At 47.2% G+C, this 22,955-nt stretch overlaps 1 protein-coding gene across 5 annotated transcripts in view; it reads right to left on the reverse strand.

Moving 5' to 3' along the window:
- Positions 1-22,955, reverse strand: part of LOC139069582 (mucin-7-like) — a 111,418-nt gene that overhangs the window by 70,856 nt on the left and 17,607 nt on the right. For 4 of the 5 annotated variants that reach the window (XM_070550055.1, XM_070550056.1, XM_070550059.1 and 1 more), the window contains one exon: positions 9,758-22,547. In XM_070550055.1, the coding sequence (XP_070406156.1) occupies positions 10,653-11,048 (396 nt within the window). In that variant the 5' untranslated portion in view covers positions 11,049-22,547 and the 3' untranslated portion in view covers positions 9,758-10,652. Of the gene's footprint in view, positions 1-9,757; positions 22,548-22,955 lie in introns of those variants that run through there. The other variant, XM_070550058.1, reaches the window with a different exon arrangement.

Consider the following 22,955-nt stretch of genomic DNA (forward strand, 5'->3'; position numbering starts at 1 on the left):
CTTTTGATTAAACATTCAAAGATCAATCAGATTGATGTTTCATATTTATATGGAATCATCACATCTTATTGGTCATAATTAATATGTATTAGTTGCTACAACAGGATACCACAGAACAGCGCTACGCCCTCTGTTGTCCTGGCAGGGATCTGCTTTGCAACACTCCCTAGGAGAAGGAGAAGTCAGAGAGCAATACATCTCTGTCCGTGGAGCTGACGAAGATGTTTAAATTAGGCTTAACCCTAACCCTAAAGCCTGGTTTATACTTCTTGGTGAGCTCCGCAACGGAGAGACGCACACAAAGTGTCGGACAAGTTTTCACTTTCGAACTTCTGTTCAGGTTGCGGAGTGTTGCAAAGCAATTCCCTGCCAGGACTACAGAGGGCGTAGAGTTTTTCTGTGGTATCCTGCCACCAAAACACTCATGTTTACGGTCCACAATAGTTTATTTTCTAATGTGTTTATATATTTCAGAGACTTTATAACGTGGACAAATTAGTCCTTCAATCTCTTCCACCTCTTCATGCGGTAACCACCTCTAAACCCACTTTTCCCGTCATTTCCGTCCACATTTGCTCCATATGTTGTACTCCTTCCATCAAGGGGTATAAATATTTATATTTTCTGACCTTATCCGCGATGTGTTCTTCAATCTCTTCTGGGTTAAAATAGATTTTTACTTTTTTAACAGGGCAATGGTGGTGCTGGTGAGGAATTTACAGGTAGCCGTGTCCTGACCAATCACAAGCTTGCGATCTTTGTCACTTTCGACGGATGTTTAAAAGTTTGGGCATGTCTCCGTCACCCTCTGTGAGCCCACCGGAGAGCCGTTGAACCAACGTATATTGGCGTTGCGTGTCTTCGCACCGATGCAGACGGAGAAGTATGAATCAGGTTTAACCCTAACCAATGGGTTCTATTCCTAACCCTTACCTAAACAGTTAATTCAAACCATACCTCTAAAATCACGTTTTAGGGTGCTTAGCATTGTGTGGACCCGCAAAATGTCCCCACATTACAGTCAAAAGTTAAAATCTGTCCACTCAAACATATAAAGACATGCGCACGCACACATAAAGACATGCATACGCACACACATGTATCCAACACAACTTCATCTACAGCCACTAATATTCCTCATCCAGCAGAATTCCTGTTCTTTTCCGGGGATTAATATTCCTGATGTGTCCATAATAGATGGAGGACACTAATTGTGATGCACATTTCTGAGTATCCTCATTAAACATATGTGAGGTAGGAATGCACATGAGCTCTTCCGCCTCCCAGATCCACTTAAAGGTGATTGTGAGAACATCTTTGATCTTGTTTTCCTTTCTTCTTCAAGGAGATGCATTGCCTGTACACATAATCCATGACAGCCATAATGTGATTTGGTTGTATCTCTAAATGGCAGGGGAAAGCAGCTGACACAAATTAATAAGTCACCATGGCGGTGAAGGAATTGTGGGAGGAGGCGTCAGGAGGAGGTGGTGGGGTAACCTGGCAGTAAAACACACAGATCATCAAATTATCTTCGGAGGCACATCGCCACGGTAACAGTCATGAATGGGCACAACCTGCTCTATCTGCAGCTGCACATAACGTTGGTCTGTCGTCTCCTGTTTGGATCACCGCTCCAAATAGACCCCACCACCATCACCGCCACCTATGTCACAAACAAACTGGAGATAGGTGGAGCCTACGGTGCCATGTAGCTGTCAGTTCCACCCAGATCTCCACCAGGATGGCTCCCTCTTGATGCTTCGCGCTCAGCATGAGGCCTCAGGTTTGAATAATAAATAGAAACTGTTCTGATTGGATGCGATGCAGGAGCCCCACGTGCCAAAGGACGGTTTAGAAAGCATCAGTTACTGGACCCAACTTCTACTGCTTTTATGTCTAGAATCAGGAGCAGACTGGGATGAAAATTCAGTCGTTGAATACCCTCATCTGAGCGGCGGGGCGGGGGGGGGGGGGGGGGGTCCTGTCTGTGCCAGGACAGCAGAGGGCGCAGCACTTTTCTGGGGATCCTGCCACTGCTGCAGTCACGGCTCTAGTGAGTTGTGTTTATGTATTTTAGAGACTTTTTAACAAAGAGACAGATTTGTCTCTCATTCTCCACATTTCCCATAGTTTCCGGACACAAATAAAAAAGCTTGCAACGCATCTTTGTTCTCCTTCAGTCACAGTTGTATAAACGTTTATATCTTTGACTTTTTCCGTGAGACGTTCTTCAATCTGCTCCGTGTCTGTTACTAAACATCTTCAGCTCTCGTTTAGTTATTTTTGGGGAGGGGTGGAGGTCCTGTTGAGGAAGAAGAAGAAGAAGAAGAAGAAGAAGAAGAAGAAGAAGAAGAAGAAGAAGAAGAAGAAGAAGAAGAAGAAGAAGAAGAAGAAGAAGAAGAAGAAATCTTTTCTATAGCGCCTCTCAAGATAAAAATCACGAGGCGCTTCACAAAAACAAAAAATGTAAAAATATAAAAAAGAATTTAGAAAATGATTAAAAATATATTTTAAATGAGCAAAAAATTGACAATTGTGATTAAAAATTTTAAACAAAGAGAGAGAGTGAACAGGAAAAAGGGAAATCAGTGGATCCTGAGGAAGGTGGAATAGGTAGGGAGAGCAGAACAAGGAGAGTGGTGATGAAGGTCACACAAAAGCCAGCTTGATTTTTAAAGGAGACCACTGAGTCCACTGATCTCAGGCTCGGGGGGAGAGAGTTCCAGAGTCTGGGGGCCACAGCAGCAAATGATCTGTCACCTTTGATCTTTAGCCTGGTGTTGCACAACCAGTATGCTTTGATCACTGGACCTCAGGGACCCGCTGGTGGTGTAGGGACTAAGAAGATCTGCTCTAAAGGAAGCTGTGTCCAGACCAGTCACAGACCTGTGGTGCCTGTCGCTTTTGACAGATAGTTGGAATTTTGGGTTCTCCTCTGCCCATCCTTACGAGCCTGTTGGCGAACCCTTGCAATGAGGGACAATGGCGTTACGTGTCTCTACAAAGACATAGACGCAGAATATAAACTAGACTTTCACTCTTTTTACCTGAACTTCAACATTCCTAATTTGTATAAAGATTTACACTAACAGCGTTTCTTACCCCAATTGAAAGGGAACTCACTGTAATCCTGGAAAACGTTACATTTCAACCCTGAAGCGTTATTGAGGCTATTAAGAAACCATTGTCTCCATTTATTCCTAACAGTTTGCTCACTTTGCAATTCATATTTTCATTCTTTTGTTACTTTTTTCAAATAATTTATTTTTTTTGGCTTTTTAAACTTTACTTATTTATTTAATTTCCATACATTTTTACAGAATATAAAAAGTTTCTGATTTAGGCTGCAAATCCAGACATAAAGTGATCCAAATAGTCATTTAGCCTGCAGGTGAAATACAAAAAATCTGAATATGGTGCAAAAGTTAATTTATTTAATTGATTTGACCAAAAACCTGAATATGTATGTATGCATGTATGTATGTATGCATGTATGTATGTATGTATGTATATATTATGTAGGATATAGACCCATTACATGCAAAACCAGATATTTAAAGTCTTTGTCATAACTGTGATGATTATGGCTTACAACTTATGAAAACACCACATTCAAAATCTCAGACAATTAGAATATTGTTAAAACGTTCAATATTTTAGGTTCAAAGTGTCACAATCAGCTAATGAATCCAAAATCCTGAGACTTTAGATGGTTCCTCAGTCTACGATGGATCACTGAAATAACTTTTGCACCATATTGTTGTTTTTATAAAGGATTAACATACAAAGTAAAAATGCACCCCACATTTTTTACCATACCATACCATACCACCATACGGCTGACCAAAGTGCTGAACAGTCGCACAATAACAGAGATAGAAAACATAAAACAGTACTATGAAATACAACCAACAATAAAAAAGACAAGCCGATAAAAAAGTACCAATAAAAACCTTACAATTGATGATAAAATAAGAGCAGTAAAAACCAAACTAACAGCTAACTATTAAAAGCAAGGGTAAAATAGTGTGTCTTTAGTCTAGACTTAAAATCTGCCAAGGTGGATGCCAGTCGAACTGTGACTGGAAGTTCGTTCCACAGTTTAGGACCCGCGACAGAGAAAACTCTTTGTCCGCATGATTCGTGACACGCTTTCGGGACCTCGAGGAGCAACAGCCTGGAGGACCTGAGTGTGCCACCAGGAGTATAAATTGAAAGAAGATCAGATAAGTACACGGGGGCAAGACCATGGAGGGATTTTTTAAATAATTAGCAGAGTGCCACACCAGAAGAGAGCTTTACACGGCTGATATTCAGACATCTTGCTTCAGATTGGATAACAGCAACGTCACTATCATTGACCGCCATCTTTTATCACATTAAGTTTGACTTGGTTTGACATTCTGGTTCATTCCGTCATGAAGACATTTACTTATTTTCAATGTTTATTTTCTGTATTTATGCACGACAGTTTAATTAAAGGTGTGGAACACTAAAAAAAATCATTTTTAAAATCTTATTTCTGATCATGATCGTCACTCTGAGGCTAAACATGAACTAGTCTCCTACATAGAGCCCTGCACTGAAGCCCTAGGCCCTCGGGTCGGCCCGGCCCGAGGGTCCTCGGGCCGGGCTTCGGGCCAACGACTGTGTAATTACCTCGGACATGGGCCGGGCCGGGCGCCTTTATTTTTAATCAAATTCATAAAAAAAATTGAAACACTTAAACGCAGATGTAGAGCCCTGCACGAGACTGTTTTCTTCATCCCGCTCCTGCTCGCTCCACTGAATTTCTGACCATTACGGCCCGCAACCGCAACGTGTGTGTTACATTCCCGCCCGCACCCGCAGCGTGCATGTTTACTCCCGCCCGCAACCGCAAAACTCGGAGAAATTATTTCCTCACAATAAAAGAGATGTTTTGAGTTTGTGTCCTCAACATGTCATTTCATAGACTATACCAGGGATTGGCAACCCGCGGCTCTTCCAACCACCTGATGCGGCTCTCTTCGTCTTCGTCTTCGTCTTCCTCCGCTTATCCGGGTCCGGGTCGCGGGGGCAGCATCCCAACTAGGGAGCTCCAAGCCGTCCTCTCCCCGGCCTTGTCCACCAGCTCCTCCGGCAGGACCCCAAGGCGTTCCCGGACCAGATTGGAGATGTAACCTCTCCAACGTGTCCTGGGTCAACCCGGGGGCCTTCTGCCGGCAGGACATGCCCGAAACACCTCCCCGGGGAGGCGTCCAGGAGGCATCCTGACCAGATGCCCAAACCACCTCAACTGGCTCCTTTCGATCCGGAGGAGCAGCGGTTCTACTCCGAGTCCCTCCCGAATGTCCGAGCTCCTCACCCTATCTCTAAGGCTGAGCCCGGCCACCCTACAGAGGAAACTCATTTCGGCCGCTTGTATCCGCGATCTCGTTCTTTCGGTCATTACCCAAAGCTCATGACCATAGGTGAGGATTGGGACGTAGATCGACCGGTAAATCGAGAGCCTGGCTTTCTGGCTCAGCTCCCTCTTCACCACGACAGATCGGCTCAGCGTCCGCATCACAGCAGACGCCGAACCAATCCGCCTGTCGATCTCCCGATCCCTCCTACCCTCACTCGTGAACAAGACCCCGAGATACTTAAACTCCTCCACTTGAGGTAGGACCTCTCCCCCGACCTGGAGGTGGCAAGCCACCCTTTTCCGGTCGAGAACCATGGTCTCAGATTTGGAGGTGCTGATCCTCATCCCAGCCGCTTCACATTCGGCCGCGAACCTACCCAGCAAGAGCTGAAGGTCAGAGCTGGATGAAGCTAGGAGGACCACATCATCCGCAAAAAGCAGAGACGAGATTCTCCTGCCACCAAACTCGACACACTCCACACCACGGCTGCGTCTAGAAATTCTGTCCATAAAAGTGATGAACAGAACCGGTGACAAAGGGCAGCCCTGGCGGAGTCCAACAGGTCCGACTTACTACCGGCTATGCGGCTCTCTGTGCTTGTAAAATAATGAATGGATATTTAAATAAAATGCTTTATATTTTACTGAATTAATTTGACATCTGTATGTCAATTCTATGTAAAGATTGTCTGCGTAAACCTGAACAGGCCCAACCCGGTCTTACTGTGAGACCGGGTTGACGCGTCACGCTTGTGCGTAATCATATGCGCTTATGAGCTGAAGAGGATGTGAGATTCTGGGCTTCTCCTCAGGCGGCTCCTGGATGTGTCGCCACATTGGAGACAGGAAAAAGCACAATTCAGCCAAAGTTTCATAATCAGGGAACATTTTCTAAGTGACAAGTCTCTCTGAGAGACAGGGTTTGCAAAACACACGCTTCAGTAGGAGGAACCTTTCCGCATGCGCTCTGGTTCTGCAACGCGCTCCAAGCCAATCTCCACAACTTCAGCTCGCTGTGCACATATGCGCTGAGAGCGAGCTGCGCTGAGCAATGTCCAGCTCAGATGTTCAGATGGGAATCTTTTCTTGGGTGTGTCTGCGATGTGCGTAGAATAAAATGTCAGTTCATCTGCATGCGTCGGGGTAATTCTTTCTATTCTTTCTCCGTCAAAATAAACGGTCGAATACGGGAACTATCCGGTCCACACAACACAAGCCCTGCTTTTAACAGTTTTTCCGTGACGGTAAATGAGGGAAAAACAAACTGATCGGATCCTGCACGTCTTTTAACATATTGGTCAGGATTGACACACTTTGTTTTCATTTAGTGGGTTAAAAAAAAGTCGGGCTCGGGCCAGAGAATCCTGAAAATCTTTTCGGGCCGGTTCAGGCTGGGGCTCCACCCCCTCGGGCCGGGCCGGACACGGGCTCAGATTTTAGGCCCGTGCAGGGCTCTACTCCTACACCTATCTCCTGCATTAGCTTCTGATAGAAAATAGACAGTGAAATTGTAGGATTCGAAAATCCTGACAGATTTATGTCACACTGCCAGCTAACATTCATGGACTCATCCATTTTGGCTCATGTCCGCATCGATGCAGACTTGGGTGTAGTGTGGATCATGGGTGGAAAAGGGGTGTGATCAACTTCCGCACTTGAGAATCGGGACACCCTACGCACTCACACCCCTGGTTGGGATTGTGCAATTGAAGGGAGCAAAGGTGGAAGTGCGAGTATTGCATCATGGCCTCCTTCTGAAGCTACTATCTCCTCCAGCTGACTGGTACTTCCTGATTCAGGTCACATCTTGGATTTCTTTCCCCAGAGTATGACTAACAAGGCATTCGTTCCTACTAAAAACCACTGCAAATGTATTGAATAAACAAGTGAACCACATCCCCTAATTTAAAACTGAGCTGGGGAATCTGCTTGATTTCTTTTTTTTCCAAACCATGAAGTTGAAGAAATGGCGTGAGCCAGACAGGATGTGAGGTAGGTGCATCCGGTTTAAATAAAAGCCATGGGGCATCATTCTGTCGACTTATTTTGTTGTTATTAAAGGTGGGATGTTGGTTCACAGCGTTCAAGAAAATAAGTGTGGCTGTTATTCAGCTCGTCCCTACACACGTGTGAATTTATAAACAACATTCTGGAGACATTCTTCACAATTCACACTTGTTGTAAGTGGCAGTCCACCTGGAAGCCACACAGACTCCGGTCCACTGTCACGCAGTCTCCCTCACAACCATCGTCCTCCTCAAGGGAGGAACCGCAGAGCCGCTCAGACCATCCGAACTCTATTACCCAACATCCCCAGCGCCAGTCTTCCGGTTCACGTCACGCGCCACCAAGTCTACTTAAGGAAGTGCCACACAACGCCGAATCACTCAGTCATCGTTCTCACCGAACCGAACACAGAGTCCAGACCAGATCGTCTCAGATCACTCAGCCTTTGTTAACCAGATCAGCCAGATCTAAGAGACCTGACAGCTCTTAGACGTCAGCCCTGTGCTGTGGGAGCTGCCGTGCTCAGCTGTTTCATCACACAGCTGCGCACCTGGCTCCTAGATTAAACATCATTCTCACTCCACCCGGCATCAGTTCACTCCGTGCTTGGGTTAAGAAGCCATGCCACATCTCCAACTCTCGCTCAGCTCGAGTCAGCCATTACAGGATGACTGAGTGCACTATTAACCCAGCGGAGTTCGAGACCTTGCGAACTCAGATGAACCAGATGGAGATCATGGTGGAACGCCTCGCTGCCAAGGTGGATTCCATCGCCACTGTCGTTCTCCAGCTCTCCGCTGCGCAGCAGCAGCAGACCTCCAGAGAAAGGGACTTGCCCATCCTCAGTCTCCCAGATAAATGGGACGGAACGCATGGCTCTACTGAAGGTCTATTAGCCACACTAGCCATGACGTTCGAATGTCAACCACACTGCTATGCCACACCTCGCTCCCGAGTGGCGCTGCTCACCTCCCTCCTCATCGGCCGAGCTCAGGAATGGGCAGCAGCAATGTATAACAAGAGATCGGAGGTCTGTAATGACTATGACACATTCGTGAATGAACTCTGGAGGACTTTTGTTCCCCCCAGTGGCGAAGCGTCAATGGAGGCTCAGCTCCTCCAGCTACGACAAGGGAACCAGACAGCAGCCCAGTACACGTCTCGGTTCCGAACCATGGCGGCCAAGCTGAGATGGGGGGATGACGCGCTAAAAGCCGTCTATATAGAGGGGCTCTCCTCCAGTATCAGAGATGGGATGATCGGACGGGAGACCCCCGGGACCCTGGACGAGGCGGCCGACCTCGCTCTCCAGATGGACTTACGCCTTTTTACACGTCAGCCCGCTGAACCTGCAGCTACTACGACCACCGCTCCACCCCGTTCAGTCAGCCCGTTCCCAGACGAACCCATGCAGCTGGGACACCTGAATCCAGAGGAGAGAGAGAGAGATGCTATAAGGAGGGGTTATGCGCGTATTGTGGTGCACCTGGCCATCGGCGCTTCACCTGCCCCTCCCGGCCGGGAAACGCAAACTCCAAGTGGGCAGCAGCAGAGGGGTCCTGCTTGGAGTAACCGGTACCCCCTCGACCCGTACCTTGCTCCCAGTGACTCTCACTGACTCAGTGATTTGGGAGCGGCGGACTGTTTTATGGACAAAGATCTAACCACCCGTCTTCACGTTCCCCTGTCCGCTCTCCACCAAACCATCCCCATTACCTCCGTGGATGGCACTCCTCTCCAGCCCTATCCTATCCACCAGGAGACTGTGGACCTCCGCATGGATATACTCCCTCATTCAGAAACTCTCCGGTTCCTGATCATCACAGCCCCTTTGTCCCCCCTGATCCTGGGTCACTCCTGGTTTTTACGTCACAATCCCCAGATCTCCTGGTCATCTGGGCAGGTGCTCACCTGGGGGGCAGCCTGTCACTCCCATGTACCCCCTCGACCTGACTCAGAGCCTGACCACCCAGATGTCAACGTTTCCCAGATCCCCTCCTGCTACCATGACCTGGCCTGGGTTTTCTCAAAGACTCCTACCACCACCCTGCCTCCTCATCGCCCATATGACCTGGAGATAAAACTCCTGCCTGGAACAGTTCCACCCCGGGGCCACCTGTACTCTTTGTCCCCGGCGGAGACCCAGGCCATGGAGACTTATATAACGGAGGCTCTCCAACAGGGGTTTATCCGACCTTCCACCTCGCCCGGAGCTGCAGGGTTGTTCTTTGTGAAGAAGAAGGTGGGGGGTCTCCGACCCTGCATCGACTATCGGGGATTGAACAAAATCACGGTCTGCGACCGTCACCCCCTGCCCTTGATGACCACCGCCCTGGACGTAGTGTCCCAATCCGCCATCTTCACCAAGTTGGACCTGCGCAGTGCCTACAAGGTCCGACTTTTCAGCCCGGCGACAACGTCTGGGTGTCTACCCGTAACATGCGTCTGCCCGCTGGCTCCAGGAAGCTCAGCCCACGGTTTCTGGGTCCTTACCCTGTGGAGAGGGTCATCAACCCTGTGGCATATCGCATCCGCCTGCCCAAGCCTCTCAAGGTTCACCCCGTCTTCCACGTCTCCCAGCTGAGGCCGGTACGGACGTCTCCGTTCGCTCCCCCTCCAGACCCCGAACCGCCGCCTCGTGGGGTTGGCGAGGATGGTGTTTTTGCTGTGCGCCGCCTGCTGGATGCTCGTCGCCGTGGCAGAGGTTGGCAATATCTGGTGGACTGGGCGGATTACGGGCCGGAGTAACGCTCCTGGGAGCCGCCGAGGGTGATCCTGGACCCCTCTCTCATCACAGACTTCTGGGCTTGCTGCTCTGGGACTTCTGGGGCCGTCCCTCGGGTGGGGAGTCCTGTCACGCAGTCTCCCTCACAACCATCGTCCTCCTCAAGGAAGGAACCGCAGAGCCGCTCAGACCATCCGAACTCCATTACCCAACATCCCCAGCGCCAGTCTTCCGGTTCACGTCACGCACCGCCAAGTCTACTTAAGGAAGTGCCACACAATGCCGAATCACTCAGTCATTGTTCTCACCGAACCGAGCACAGAGTCCAGACCAGATCGTCTCAGATCACTCCGCCTTTGTTAACCAGATCAGCCAGATCTAAGAGACCTGACAGCTCTTAGACATCAGCCCTGTACTGTGGGAGCCGCCGTGCTCAGCTGTTTCATCACACTGCGCACCTGGCTCCTAGATTAAACAGCGTGCTCACAGCGTGAGTTTGGAGTATCCGGATGTTCCCTGGAGGTGGGTTCACTGGGGGGTGTCTGGGACTGGGGGGCTGTTGCCCCCCTCTGGAGGTGCTTGGGTTGCCTCGGGGGGTGGACTGATGGCGGTTGTGAGTGGGGCCCCTTGGGGATCTTGGCGGCGGCCATGGGTCACTGCCTGGCGGCTGCAATACCCCTGGGCGGGTCTGGGTGGGGGCCTGGGGGCTCGGGGTTTGGGGGTGGCCGGCCCCGTGTGGGGATCTGGGCGGGGCCTTGGGGGTCGGGTCCTGACATGTATGCTGCCGGGAAGAAGGCAGGAACACTCAGCAGTGCCTGGCCCGGGTTCGGGGGCCTCAGGTAGGCCTTGGCTCCTCTGCCGTTCCATCACAGGGGAGGGGGAGGTCCAGGACGGGGAGGACCAAACCTTACCTGGATGTCCCATGTCTTATATATTCTGGAAGTTGTGCAAATGCAGGGGTGGGCATAGATATTCTGCTGGGATGGGACTGGGTTGGTGCCCTCGGACTCCGTGAGGCTCTGTGATGCTGCTGCTTTGGGCCCTGGCAGGATGGGCTGGGGTCTCCATGCCCTGGGTGGCAGTTTGACAACAGGGGTGCCTATTGGGGCCAGTAGGGGAGCTGGCTCCCTGGAGGGCTAAGCCCAACCAGCCATTCCTCCCCATCCCCGCATATTTCTCTCCTCTTGCTCCCTCACATCATCACACAAACATACACATAGGACCTTGGGGGGTGGGCAAGTCAGGGAGTGCGGGTATGGACCCCATTTCCGCATTCCTGTGGCAACCTGCCTCCCAATTTTATTTGCACCTTATACACTTCCACTGACGACATTCCACACAAACACACACTTAGGGCCTTGGGAGTGAGCACATTCAACGGCATTTGGCAGGGGGATATTTCAGCCTCCTCCCGAGTGCCGGTGCCCACTTCCAATTTTAAACCGCACTTAGACACTGATGGCTGAGGGTGTAAGTGGGGTGGTGCGGTGGCATCAGCTGGCATATGCCGGATGATGCCCGCACTGCCCACTCACCACAGCCATGGAATACACCTCATGATCACACAACACTATATTGGAGCAGGTGGAGGGAGACTAGGGGTCTTAGCCACCTCTGTTGTTGCTAGGCTTCCTGGGGCTGGAGGCTAGGAGGGAGATCTGGCCGTCTGGGTGGGGTCTGGGGTGGTGGGTTGCTGTGCTCAGCATTGGGCGGGGGAGCCTGCTCATCAGCACCCCAGCAGAAAGGGTCAAACTCTGGTTACCGGTGATGGTTATACCCCATGTGCAGCAGTACCGGGACCAGAGTTAATAGGGTGTGTATGGGGAGCATGAGTGAGTGTCCGGCGTGCATTTTTGTAAGTCTTGGGTTGTATGTGTGAGCATGAGGGAGGGAGTGTGTGACTGTGTTTGTGTATGACTGTTAATGTCAGGTGGGGCCTTTGGGTCCTCCCCTCTCCTGGAACTTCTCTTGATGATATAGATCTTTGTCCCCCCTCCCCCTGCCACACCTGGTGTGGGGGCTTGTGCCATGGTCTGCCTGAGTGTTCGTGGCAACCGGGTCTGGGGGTTTAAGATTTTGGCATCTGCCTGATAGATCCCGGTGGCTGCCTGGTGGGGTCTGGGTCCCTGGGCTCTGCTGGGTCCCCGGCGGGGGTGGTCACCCCTGGGTCCCGGGTCGCTGGGTCCCGGGCTCGGCCGGCTAGGGGGTGGGAGGCTGCGGGCGGGCCTGTGGGCTTGCCGCTGATATCTCCAGGGACTCTGCCGGCTGCTGGTTGTGGCCCCCCGGGGCAATCCTCTGTGCCTCTAGAGGGGGGCGGGGGCCTTTCTGGTTGCAGTCTCCTTGGGGTTCCTGCATTCTGGGGCAACGCCTGGATCTCTGGGACTTGGAGCTCCCCCCGTCTCCTGCGCATCTTTGGGGGGCGGATCTGTGGTCCCTCACACTCTCTGTTGGACGTTCCTATAGAGAAACCTTACATAAACAAGCGCGTGTACACACACAGGTGCTCACATGGTGCTCTCAAAAGTATGGGCTTGGGCACGTTCAACACATGTCTTAAGACTATGGGGGGCACTTAATGCATTGTGATTTATTATCGTGATTCTTCAGTTAAGCAATGTTGATTATATATATATATATATATATATATATATATATATATTGTTTTTTTTTTGTTTTTTTTTTCATCAAGTTGACGCAGTGATAGGTAGATCTTGTTGTATTGTTGTTGTGTCCCTTTTTTGTGTCCTTTTGTTGTTTTTTTTTTTGTCTTTTTCTGCAGGTCTAGAAGCAGACTCTTGTTCATTGTTTATTAAATCTGTAAGGCTTGTCACCAGCATTCAGACATCAATTCTGCTTGCTTCACAGCCAGACAGGACACGGTAAAAAAAAAAAAAAAAAAAAACAGCGTGCTCACTCCACCCGGTGTCAGTTCACTCCGCGCTTGGGTTAAGAAGCCACGCCACATCTCCAACTCTCGCTCAGCTCGAGTCAGCCATTACATCCACATCCGTGCCGCACCCTTCAGTTGTTTAGTTCTCCCTGTCAACATGCTCGGGGTCCCCAGTGTCTCGTCTCACCTGCCATTCATAGTAATCAGCAATCAGCACACCTGTCCGTCGTCTCTTGGCACTTTATCAGTTCTACTTGAACCTCATATATCACTCTTTTTAATGTGTTTGTGTTTAAATAGCCTACCTCTGCTCTGGGGTGCTCCTTTTCAAATTAATACTGACTTCTGAGTTAAACTTTACCTGGCTGGCTCTAGATTCACCTGTATTTGGGTCTCTATCTTCACAGTTACGTAAGTCAGCTGGTGCCACCAATTAATAATGTTTAAAGGTTTCATCAACAACCATGTAACAGTTTGTGAGACAGCACAACATTCCTGCCCAAAGGAGGTGTTTAATACTCATTTACCTAATAATAAATAACAGAAACACAGTAAACCAATACCAAACCCAAATCTGGTGCGATGCCAAAAAACAAACACGAAGAAAAGGGATGAAGGTGACGGTGCTGTTGGTGCTCAGACAGAACATCTGGGCCAGATGTGTCTTTATGGGCGGATAAGTGTGTGTGTGTGTGTGTGTGTGTGTGTGTGTGTGTGTGTGTGTGTGTGTGTGTGTGTGAACTAGAGTCTGAGAATGACACAGACACACACAGAGAACATGAGGGAGGGAGCTATGTCATGCTTGCCAAACCACTCAGCAAGACTGTGATTTATTTGGCAACTGCTGGATGGTGGTCTGGATACAAGAGGCCACCTACACCGGCGTCTGACCTTTGACCTGCTTCAACTTCTGAAATGAACTCAGCTGTCCTTTCTAAATCTACACCCGTGTAAGAAGGATGAGCTGCTGTTTGGAAGGACGGATGCAAACGGGCTCAGAGTCACACAAAGGCCTAAAAGGTTAATTACTTAAAAATGACCTGTTTTGTGTTAAAAAGCCTTAATTTGAGAGAAATTGGGGGCAAGTAAACCAAGTGTTGGGCATTTAATTGTATTTTTTATTTAATTGTCATTTATTTATTAGAAACAAAACCAAACATTGATAAAAAGAGGCAATACTTGGTGGGAAAAAAGAAAGTTGTTATTTCTGTTGAGTCAGAAACACATTTAAATTAATGTCACATGCCTCTAGAGGACAGGCAGATTAATTTTTATTTTAAAAATCCTTTTATGCTGAACTCCTCATTCGACTGGTTTCAATAGGCATATGGTTTTGAGCTGTGACCTTGGACACACACACACACACACACACACACACACACACACATACACACACACACACACACACACACACGCACGCACGCACACACACACACTGCACAATTTCTCTGACTTCCCTCTTTCCACAGCTCTTCCTTCCTTTAGTTGTCTCCACTGTCGTTCTCACTTCTTTGAAACTTAAAAATATCCCACCCCTACTGCGTTCTGTACGTTTTGTTGCCATGGTGATTGCCGATTGCCTCGTAGAAGACGTAAACCAGAGGTGTGAGTGTGTGTGCATGTATGTTGTGTGTTCATGTGCCAGCAGTGGTGCTATCAGCCAAGCGCAGAGGCTAAAGCTATTTTCCAAAAGGAAACAATAAAAGAAGCAACACCCACCCCACCCGCTCTCTTTGGTTTACCCTCACCCCGTTTCTCCATTTTATTCTCATCTTTTTATTCCACATCTTATTTTCTTTTGTCACCTCCATCTTCCTCCACTGCCCTTCTGTCTTTAAGCTCACACTCCTTACCCCCACTCTCAGCTGCAACCTTCAAACACTTATCATCATCATCCTCATGGCAACAGGAAGGCGAGTTGACAGATTACTCCTCCAAAGGGCTTGTTGGAGTTTCTGTTCATCTGTTCATTGTGATTCTAAGTGAGCAGATCTCATTTGGGCTGCAGCATCATGAGCCAATAAACTGACACATCATGCTCTGAAACTGTCTTCAATGATGGATATCACTCTGTGTGTTGCCTCTCACTGGCACACACACATCAGCATCAGATTTGTGTATTTTTATGTGTCACCGGCTTAGATTTATATCAGTCCTCTGTAGGATGCTGCATGTGTGTAATCATGCACATATGTAGCACAGTTTATGTGTTTGTATATGTTTAAAATCATGCAAGAGTTTCATCTCTCCTAATCAAGGAAGCAACAGATGTTTTTTATTGCAGGGTGGTCCTGATGTGCTTGCAGAACCCCCAAGGACCTGGTTTGGTGGGTCTGCTGGACCTCAGTAGCCTTCTACACACCGCTGATGGTCACCAATGCCCCTACATCACAATGACTGATCAGTGTCTTTTTGAAAGGTGAGGTGAGAACCTGAGGGAGAAATCTGAGCCAAATAGACATGAATCATGATGCAACTAATGTTTTTGCCTTATGGTGAAATGACAGCATTCCTAATCCCGGCTGATGCATCAGTGATTTGGTCAGGGGTGTGTCCAGGGAGAGGCCTGGGGTAGCACAGGCCACCCTTAGAATCTGATTGGCCACCCCAGGTGCCACCAAACTAATTTACCTTTAAATAGGCGTTTCATTGTCCACAAAAGGCTTGGGGGTAAAACAAAAAAAGCATAACCATTGGTGCCACCCATGCACAAAGTTGTGCCTCACCTGGGCCACCCCATTTTAAAAGATCTAGACACGCCACTGGATTTGGTTTGTCTCTAACTGGATTTAGTTTTCGTCTTAGTTATTTATTTTTTCACCAGCTTAATGATTTTTTACTTGAGATTCTGTTTGCTGCCTATTACTGACTGATTGTTTTCTGGTTCTGTAACTGAGGCTGTCTCACACATGTAGGTCCGTTCTTCTGATCAATCATTTAGTTCATTTGTATTTTTCAAAAGGTAGTTTTTACTCAGAATAAAAACTGCAAACAAAACACAACAGTCAGTAAAAACCAGGTGAGAAGTTTAGCCTGCTGATTGGTCTGATTGTCTGGAGGCGGGGCACCGTGGAGTAAATACAGGAAGAAGGTTGTGTGTTCTGATTCATAATCAGTTGATGACAGTCTACCCCCCTCTCCCAGTCATTTATCAATTATTTGAACTATTCAGAGTTTTTATGTGTCACAGCTGATAAATCTGGTCATCCACCCAAATATCAGTCAGTTTTTTGTCCACCTGAGCCCTCGCTTCATTTTCAGCTAACTAGGAGCAAATCAGTACTGAAGTTTTAACGCCTTCCTGCATCCCAGAATGCAACACAAACCTGGCTACGGGGGTGGTGTGTGTGTGTGTGTGTGTATGGGGGTGTTTATCTCAGACTGACAGCATACATGTGGAATTGATGTTGGCAGGAATTTCATTTGCGGCTTTTGTTTAGCTTTTTATAAAAGCTATAATGTGTTGCTGATTATCTGTTAGCTTGTTTGCTTTGTTTCTCCAGACTGAGGTCATTCCAAGAGCCACGTTTAACTGGTAAGATGTTAATGGATTACAAACGTTTTACAGAAACAATCTGTTTTGTACTGATTAGGCCCGGTTCACATGGCAAGTTAATCACAGATATGAGAGATTTGGTCTTGTGGTGTGTGGTGTCTGTCCAGATGGCAAAGACAACACCCCAGATCAAACGTGACTTTGGAGTTACCAAACATGGTGGAAGAGGAGGAGGATTTCAATTCCCTTCTGCAGCGTGCTACCATCAATTCCCATTCTGATTGTTTACGTGTCACATTCAACAGGCAGCACGCACGCTTTTTCTCAAGATCCAACATGTTTAACGTGCTCGTTTTGTTATTGGAATGTTCTCAACGTCCTTCAGAGCAGGCAAGAGCACTCTTAACACACCACACATGACAGAAATGTCTGATCAGATTATCTTTGAGCAATCTGGTGTGTCCTTATGGTTGTTAGAAGGGGAGAATTTGGTCAAAAATTGGCATACACACATCAGTGTTTGTGACAACTGATGGGACATTAAAACTTCCAACACTGCAACTGAAAACACCACAAAAGCACCTCTAAGTTGGTGATATTACTAAAGCGTTAACTAGAACTGCGTGAGAAACAGGAAGTGAAGATGCCACATTAGCGACACGAAAGACTAGAAGGTCCCAGAAATGTGGAGGGTAGGGAGGGATAAAGTAGGCCTGTGTTGCTGGTCCCAACCCGTTTGTGAGCCACATTTAAGACAGTGAATGGTGGGTGGATTCTGATAAGCCTCTTCCAGGAAGTCCCATGTTTCTTTGGTTTGTAATTACCTCTCCTGGAGACTGACCAGAGCTAGGAACAATCTAGACGTGTGTGGACTGGATAATAGGAGATCTATGGGGATGATGGCTTTAGCTGACACATGCACACACACACACACACACACACACACACACACACACACACACACACACACACACACACACACACACGAACGCACGCATGCACGCACGCACGCACGCACACACACACACTGGGTCAGCTTTTCCGAGAAATGGTTTATACTTGGATTTGTTCTTGGTGAAAGGCAGAAAATGAGGATTTAAGATGTGCCCTTTCTGTGTTGATTGATGGTAAACTCCAGTTAGCAACTTCTGCAGCCAAGAAAAACATACACCTCATGAAATGTATCCTCATCCTGTGCTTTTTTAGTACTTGTTTCACTGTTTGGTCTGATCACCTTTGCCACCCCATCTCTCTCTCTCTCTCTCTCTCTCTCCCCAGCCTGCCCAATCTCTTCAAACAAACGCATTTAATGAAAATACATTCCTGAGTTTGGCGGATTGAGCGGATTTTTCTCTAGCTCTCTTTTCGTCCTCTTTCTCTGGGAGGAGGAAGAGGAGGAGGGAGGCCGGAGCAACAGTGCCCATTTTAAGAATTGCTGATGCCAGAAAAGTCAGCATTTCTGTGCGCATTCAAGGAATGAGAAATGCATTTCCAACCAGCTTAGAGAGATGGAGGTGGGGTGTAGGGGGTGGGGGAGTGGGGGAGTGGGGGCAAGGATGGAAGAGATAGGAGAAGAAAAAGAAAGTTAAATTAATGGTGAATGGGGGATCGAATGGGATTGGAGTTCACTGATGTCTGTTCATTTGCATCTTAAAGGTATTTTTCAGCCGTTTAATGTGTTTCTGTAGCCTAGTGAACTAGACCAAATTCTTGCTTTGCAATACAATAATACAATTATTTAGTCTGGCTTGCCAGGCTAGTGTTTCTGTGTAAAACCTAAAAATAATTCTCCTCTGACTTCTGCAGTTACCCTTCCTTAACATAATTTGTTCAGAGAAATGGAGTTTAGGCCCTACAGGACTGAGTTTACGCAGCTCAGAGCAGAATATATCGCTGCTCTTTTATAGTAACACTGAGGAGTTTCTCTCTGTCCAATGCCCTACTGGTTCCTCTGCCCTACTGGTTGAAAGTGGAATTACAACAGTTGTAAACAACTCTGTTGTAGCCTGCTGTAGCTAGAGCTAACTACGAGCTAACACTAATATGAGCACACTAATACTGAAATAAACAACGAAGTAAAAGGATCCACACAAACAAATATTATCACTTACAAGTCCAGTAGCAACAAAGCCAGGTCACCATCAGTCCGCGATTTTGTAGCCCCTTTTAACTCCCCTAAACTATCGTAGGCTGTGCTGATGTTCATTCCGGTTTTAGCAACTTGCTTCACCTCCTAAGACATTACTCTCTTACTTTTACTTCCAGGCTCTGCCATGATGCCAACTTGTGCTTTTTATTAACCATTAGTGAACTGGTTGCAATCCAGCTAACAGCCATAAAGCAGGTAAAGATTGCACCCTATAGGACACCAACCGCTCCACAAAACTGTTAATTGCAGTATCTGATCAGCAGAGAGCTGCAGAGCGGTGTCAAATATGAAACTGGTCAAGTTTCTAACTCAACAGTCACTGAGATCAAAGTTAAAGCTCTAGCTTAAAGTAAAATAAAAAACTAAAAAACAATTTAGTTGCTTTAAAAAATCCCAGTCCACTGGCTGTTCCTTCTATTTTCACCCACCAGTTGTTATTAATGTTCCTGTTGACGTAGAATTTTTTATTCCTATTGAACAGCGTTGTTTCTTTGTAATTTTTGGATACTCATCATGCCGCTGCCCCGACGTTTTGTTCCGACTACCAACACAGATCCTTACAAAAACACACTTGACAACATTGTGTGATTCACTGCGGCAGAAACTACTTAGAAAAGTAGTTCCCAGCTTTTTTCACGAGGACTCTCTTTCCTGTATCCAAAGCAAGCCAGGCCCCCCAACCCCAACTCCTACCTGCATGAACACAGTTAAAAGTGAATAATTACAAGCTTTATACAGACATGCAGAGGTGTGCCTCTAACAGAGTTTTGATAGTACTGTTGGCCGAGTTAATGGGATTTTATACATTTTTACAAATATAATCTTGGTGACCTCACAACTTCCAAACTTTTGGGGACCTCCTTGAGGGAGTCACGGACCCCAGCTTGGGAACCACTGACTTAGAAAGATTGCAACTGGCTTGAGAAGTTGGCAATGTGACATTTGATTATGCCTCAGCTTCTGTGGAGTAACATTAAACTTTTAAAGTTGCCGGCAAACTGAGTCGTACTGCTCCGTTTTCTGTGTACGTCAAGGACCTGAGGGATCCGAAAAAACGTAGGAAAGCTTTGATCCTCCTGTAGTTGATCTGTTTTGTAAACTTTTACATTTCTTGTCATTTTTTCTGCAGAAACATTAACATTAACAGCTATAATTTTGGGGCCAATGTAGCTGTTAAATTGGCAGCAACTCACTTTAGTTTTAGCTGCTCAGACTAGCCGATAGCTCGTCAGTCCTGTACCACATAAATCCTATTTCACCCAACTGAGGTCATTCAGGAAGCTACTTTATCTTCAACAGGTAAGATGTTTCTTATTTCTGACTGTTAGTTTCACAAAAAAAGGTGCATACCTTTTGGAGTTGTGCACATGAAAAACATAAATATTCCAAATATTAAAGAGGATGTGAGGGTGATATATGGTGACAGAGTGGTGGGCGTCTGGCTAATCCCACAGACATTCCCAGACCACAGTAATCCACAGCAGATGAGTCTGACACACACGTGTGCTCCACAAACATGCTGGCTTTGATGGACCCTGTATGATTATTACCATCGTTTTGACTTACTAAACCTGGGATATCTTTGTAATTAATAATAACGTAGCACCTAAAAGCTTTTGGATTCAAACTCAATAAATAAGAGATGGGGCGTTGTGTCATCGACCAGCTGGTTGGGATCATCTATCCACTTTGCCAATGTAAAGAGAGAAAGCATCTTCAGAAACACATCCGTCCAAAAAGCCACAGCTCAGTTCAGCCGCCGCCCCATCCGTCCGATAACTCGTCCATGCACGTGGCAACACCTTCCATCCCTCAAGATGTCACTCGCAAGAACATGACGGTTCAAACGCTGACCTCTCACACTCCTACGACAATGAATTTTGACAACAAGGTCCTACAAAATCAGGGTAATCTTTTCAGCGAAGTCAACAGAATTAATTTAAAATGACATTAAAATATAAATAAATGTCAGCATTTGTAAAAACAGTAACTTTGGGCCTTAATTTCAACTTGCTGAGTTTTCTTGGAGTGCATTTTCATTGTCTTCTATAGTTAATTGGGATTAGTAGGACCTGAAACATTTGAAAACATTATTTTGAACAGCAAATGTCCCTGTGACACGTCTAGTTTTAATAATAACAAATCTGGTGGTCTAAGCTAGAGATCCCACTGGGCTTCAGCTGTTGGCTACTAGAGAGCATGCAGGTTTTTGATCGGAGTTATTCAGAATCTGACCTTGAGACACGTTTGGTTTGTTCAGTCTCAAACCTGCAGCACTTATGCAACAGTTTATTGATTCAATTACGTTTCAAATGGTCTCATTTAGCTCTCCTTTGTTGCCCCTTGTTTCCTTCGGTTTGACCTCCGACCCATCTCACAGTTGAAACTAAACTGAGGCTTCCAGATGTCCACAGTGACTCAAGTAAAACGAGAGTAAACCAAGAATATCTAGAGACATTGTGGAAACTCCCTCGTGAGTGCTATTTGCAGTTAATGCCCAGTAGGAAACTGGATTTAAATCATTATTCCTGCAGTTGCTGTGTGAACATCCATTAGAGACATGACGTCATCAGACAGGAACGCATGTTTCACTATCAAATGCTTCTAATGTTTGAATGCGCCTAAAGACCCAGGTTCCTCCTGCAGTCACAGTTGCACTTCCTGTATAGTGAACCTGTCACGAACTCCTCCTCCTGACCACCCCCTACGGACCCAACTGGCGGACTACTACACTTCCCAACATTCCCATCACCAGTGTGGTTCGTCAACGTCATCACGCCGACTCTATTTACGGAAGTGCCGCCGCTCATTCATCACTCAGTCATCGTTCATTCCAGACATCGACCCGAGTTCTCAGGCTTACCAGCCCTCAAACCAGGAAAGGGATCTTTCCACGCTGTCTACCACCAGTAAGTCAGCTTCCTTATTTATTTGGAACTGCTGCTCAGTCTCGGCTCTTTCCGAGCGCTGCGCCGCCGTTCCCAGATCAAAGCCGCGCTCTCTGTTTAACCCAACGCTAGCCACTCCGCGTCTGGGTCACGCAGTTACGCTACAAGCAACCTCCGCTACACTTCAGCTCAGCCAATCGAACCTGGCAGAACCCAAGGTTTGGAATTAGTTTAGTTAAGTTCAGCATCTAGATTCAATCTACGACCTCAGACTTGTTGGAATTCCTCAAATTAGCCCAACAGCTGCTGTATGTGGTGAATCTGTGATTTTCTATTTCGTTTCATCTCAAAAGAATCATAACTAAAATGGTATAAACTTAGCATGAAAAAAGATAAATGAGTGAAACACCAACGGCTCACTTTTGTAAGCACTGATCTTTTCATTTTCACAGATTTACCCTCCCTACAAGTTCTACCTCATAGTGAAAGCGACTAATCTGACTCTCCTATGACAAACATTTATTTGTTTCAACAAAGAAATATTTGTCCAAATATAAATGTCTTTACTTGTACTTTACTGTACTTACACTCAGGTTTGAGGATAAAATCTGTCCCTGACGTCTGATTAAGAGAAAAATCCTAACAAAAAGCTACATGATGGGGATGAGGGTGAGGAAACTGGCTCTGACATGTCTTGTACGTACTAAAGAAACAAACACAAACATGTAATAATGAGTCTCGTGGGGATTGGTGGTGCTACGATGAGAACTGAGAGCACACTGAACATCTCTCGTCTCTCACTGTTGACAGAGGTCCAACCAGCTCAATCAGAGACTGAAGAAGTCCTTCACTCCTCCAGGTTTCGCTTGTCATCCCTCAGCATCCTCAGCTCCCTGCTTCAGTCGTCCGCGGGCCCCGCGGGAACCCCGGGCACTGCCAGCTGGGCGGCGGCGTTGACAGCTTTCTCCCATGGCGGGCCGCTGATGCGTCGCTTTGTACCCTGTAAGAGACAGGAAGAACACATCGCCCCCGTGGGTAAGCATGGGAGCATTTTATCACAGGGGAGCACAGGTGACAGCAGCGGTCGAAAGCAAGTAGATGTATTCTATTATTCACAGCCCAGCGAGGGCCTCAGATCTCTTTGACGACTGCCACAAAGGCCGGTGTCAGAGGTGACATCAAACAGACAGTGGCTTGGTGACAGCCGCCAACAACGCCACCGTCAAGGTAATTCCCAGGTGCCCCAGCAAAGGTCCCTACTCCGGGGACCACAGACGGATCAGGAAAGGTCACTTAGCAACACAGGTCACAGCTTTGATCCAATCAGAGGCAGAATCCAGCAGGGAGGGAAATGGTTGGCTGTCATTTTACATTTCAGGGGCAGAAAAATAAGCCCAAAGGAGGCAGA

Source organism: Nothobranchius furzeri, chromosome 4 (assembly GCF_043380555.1).
Source record: "Nothobranchius furzeri strain GRZ-AD chromosome 4, NfurGRZ-RIMD1, whole genome shotgun sequence".
In the NCBI taxonomy this organism is placed as follows: domain Eukaryota; kingdom Metazoa; phylum Chordata; class Actinopteri; order Cyprinodontiformes; family Nothobranchiidae; genus Nothobranchius; species Nothobranchius furzeri.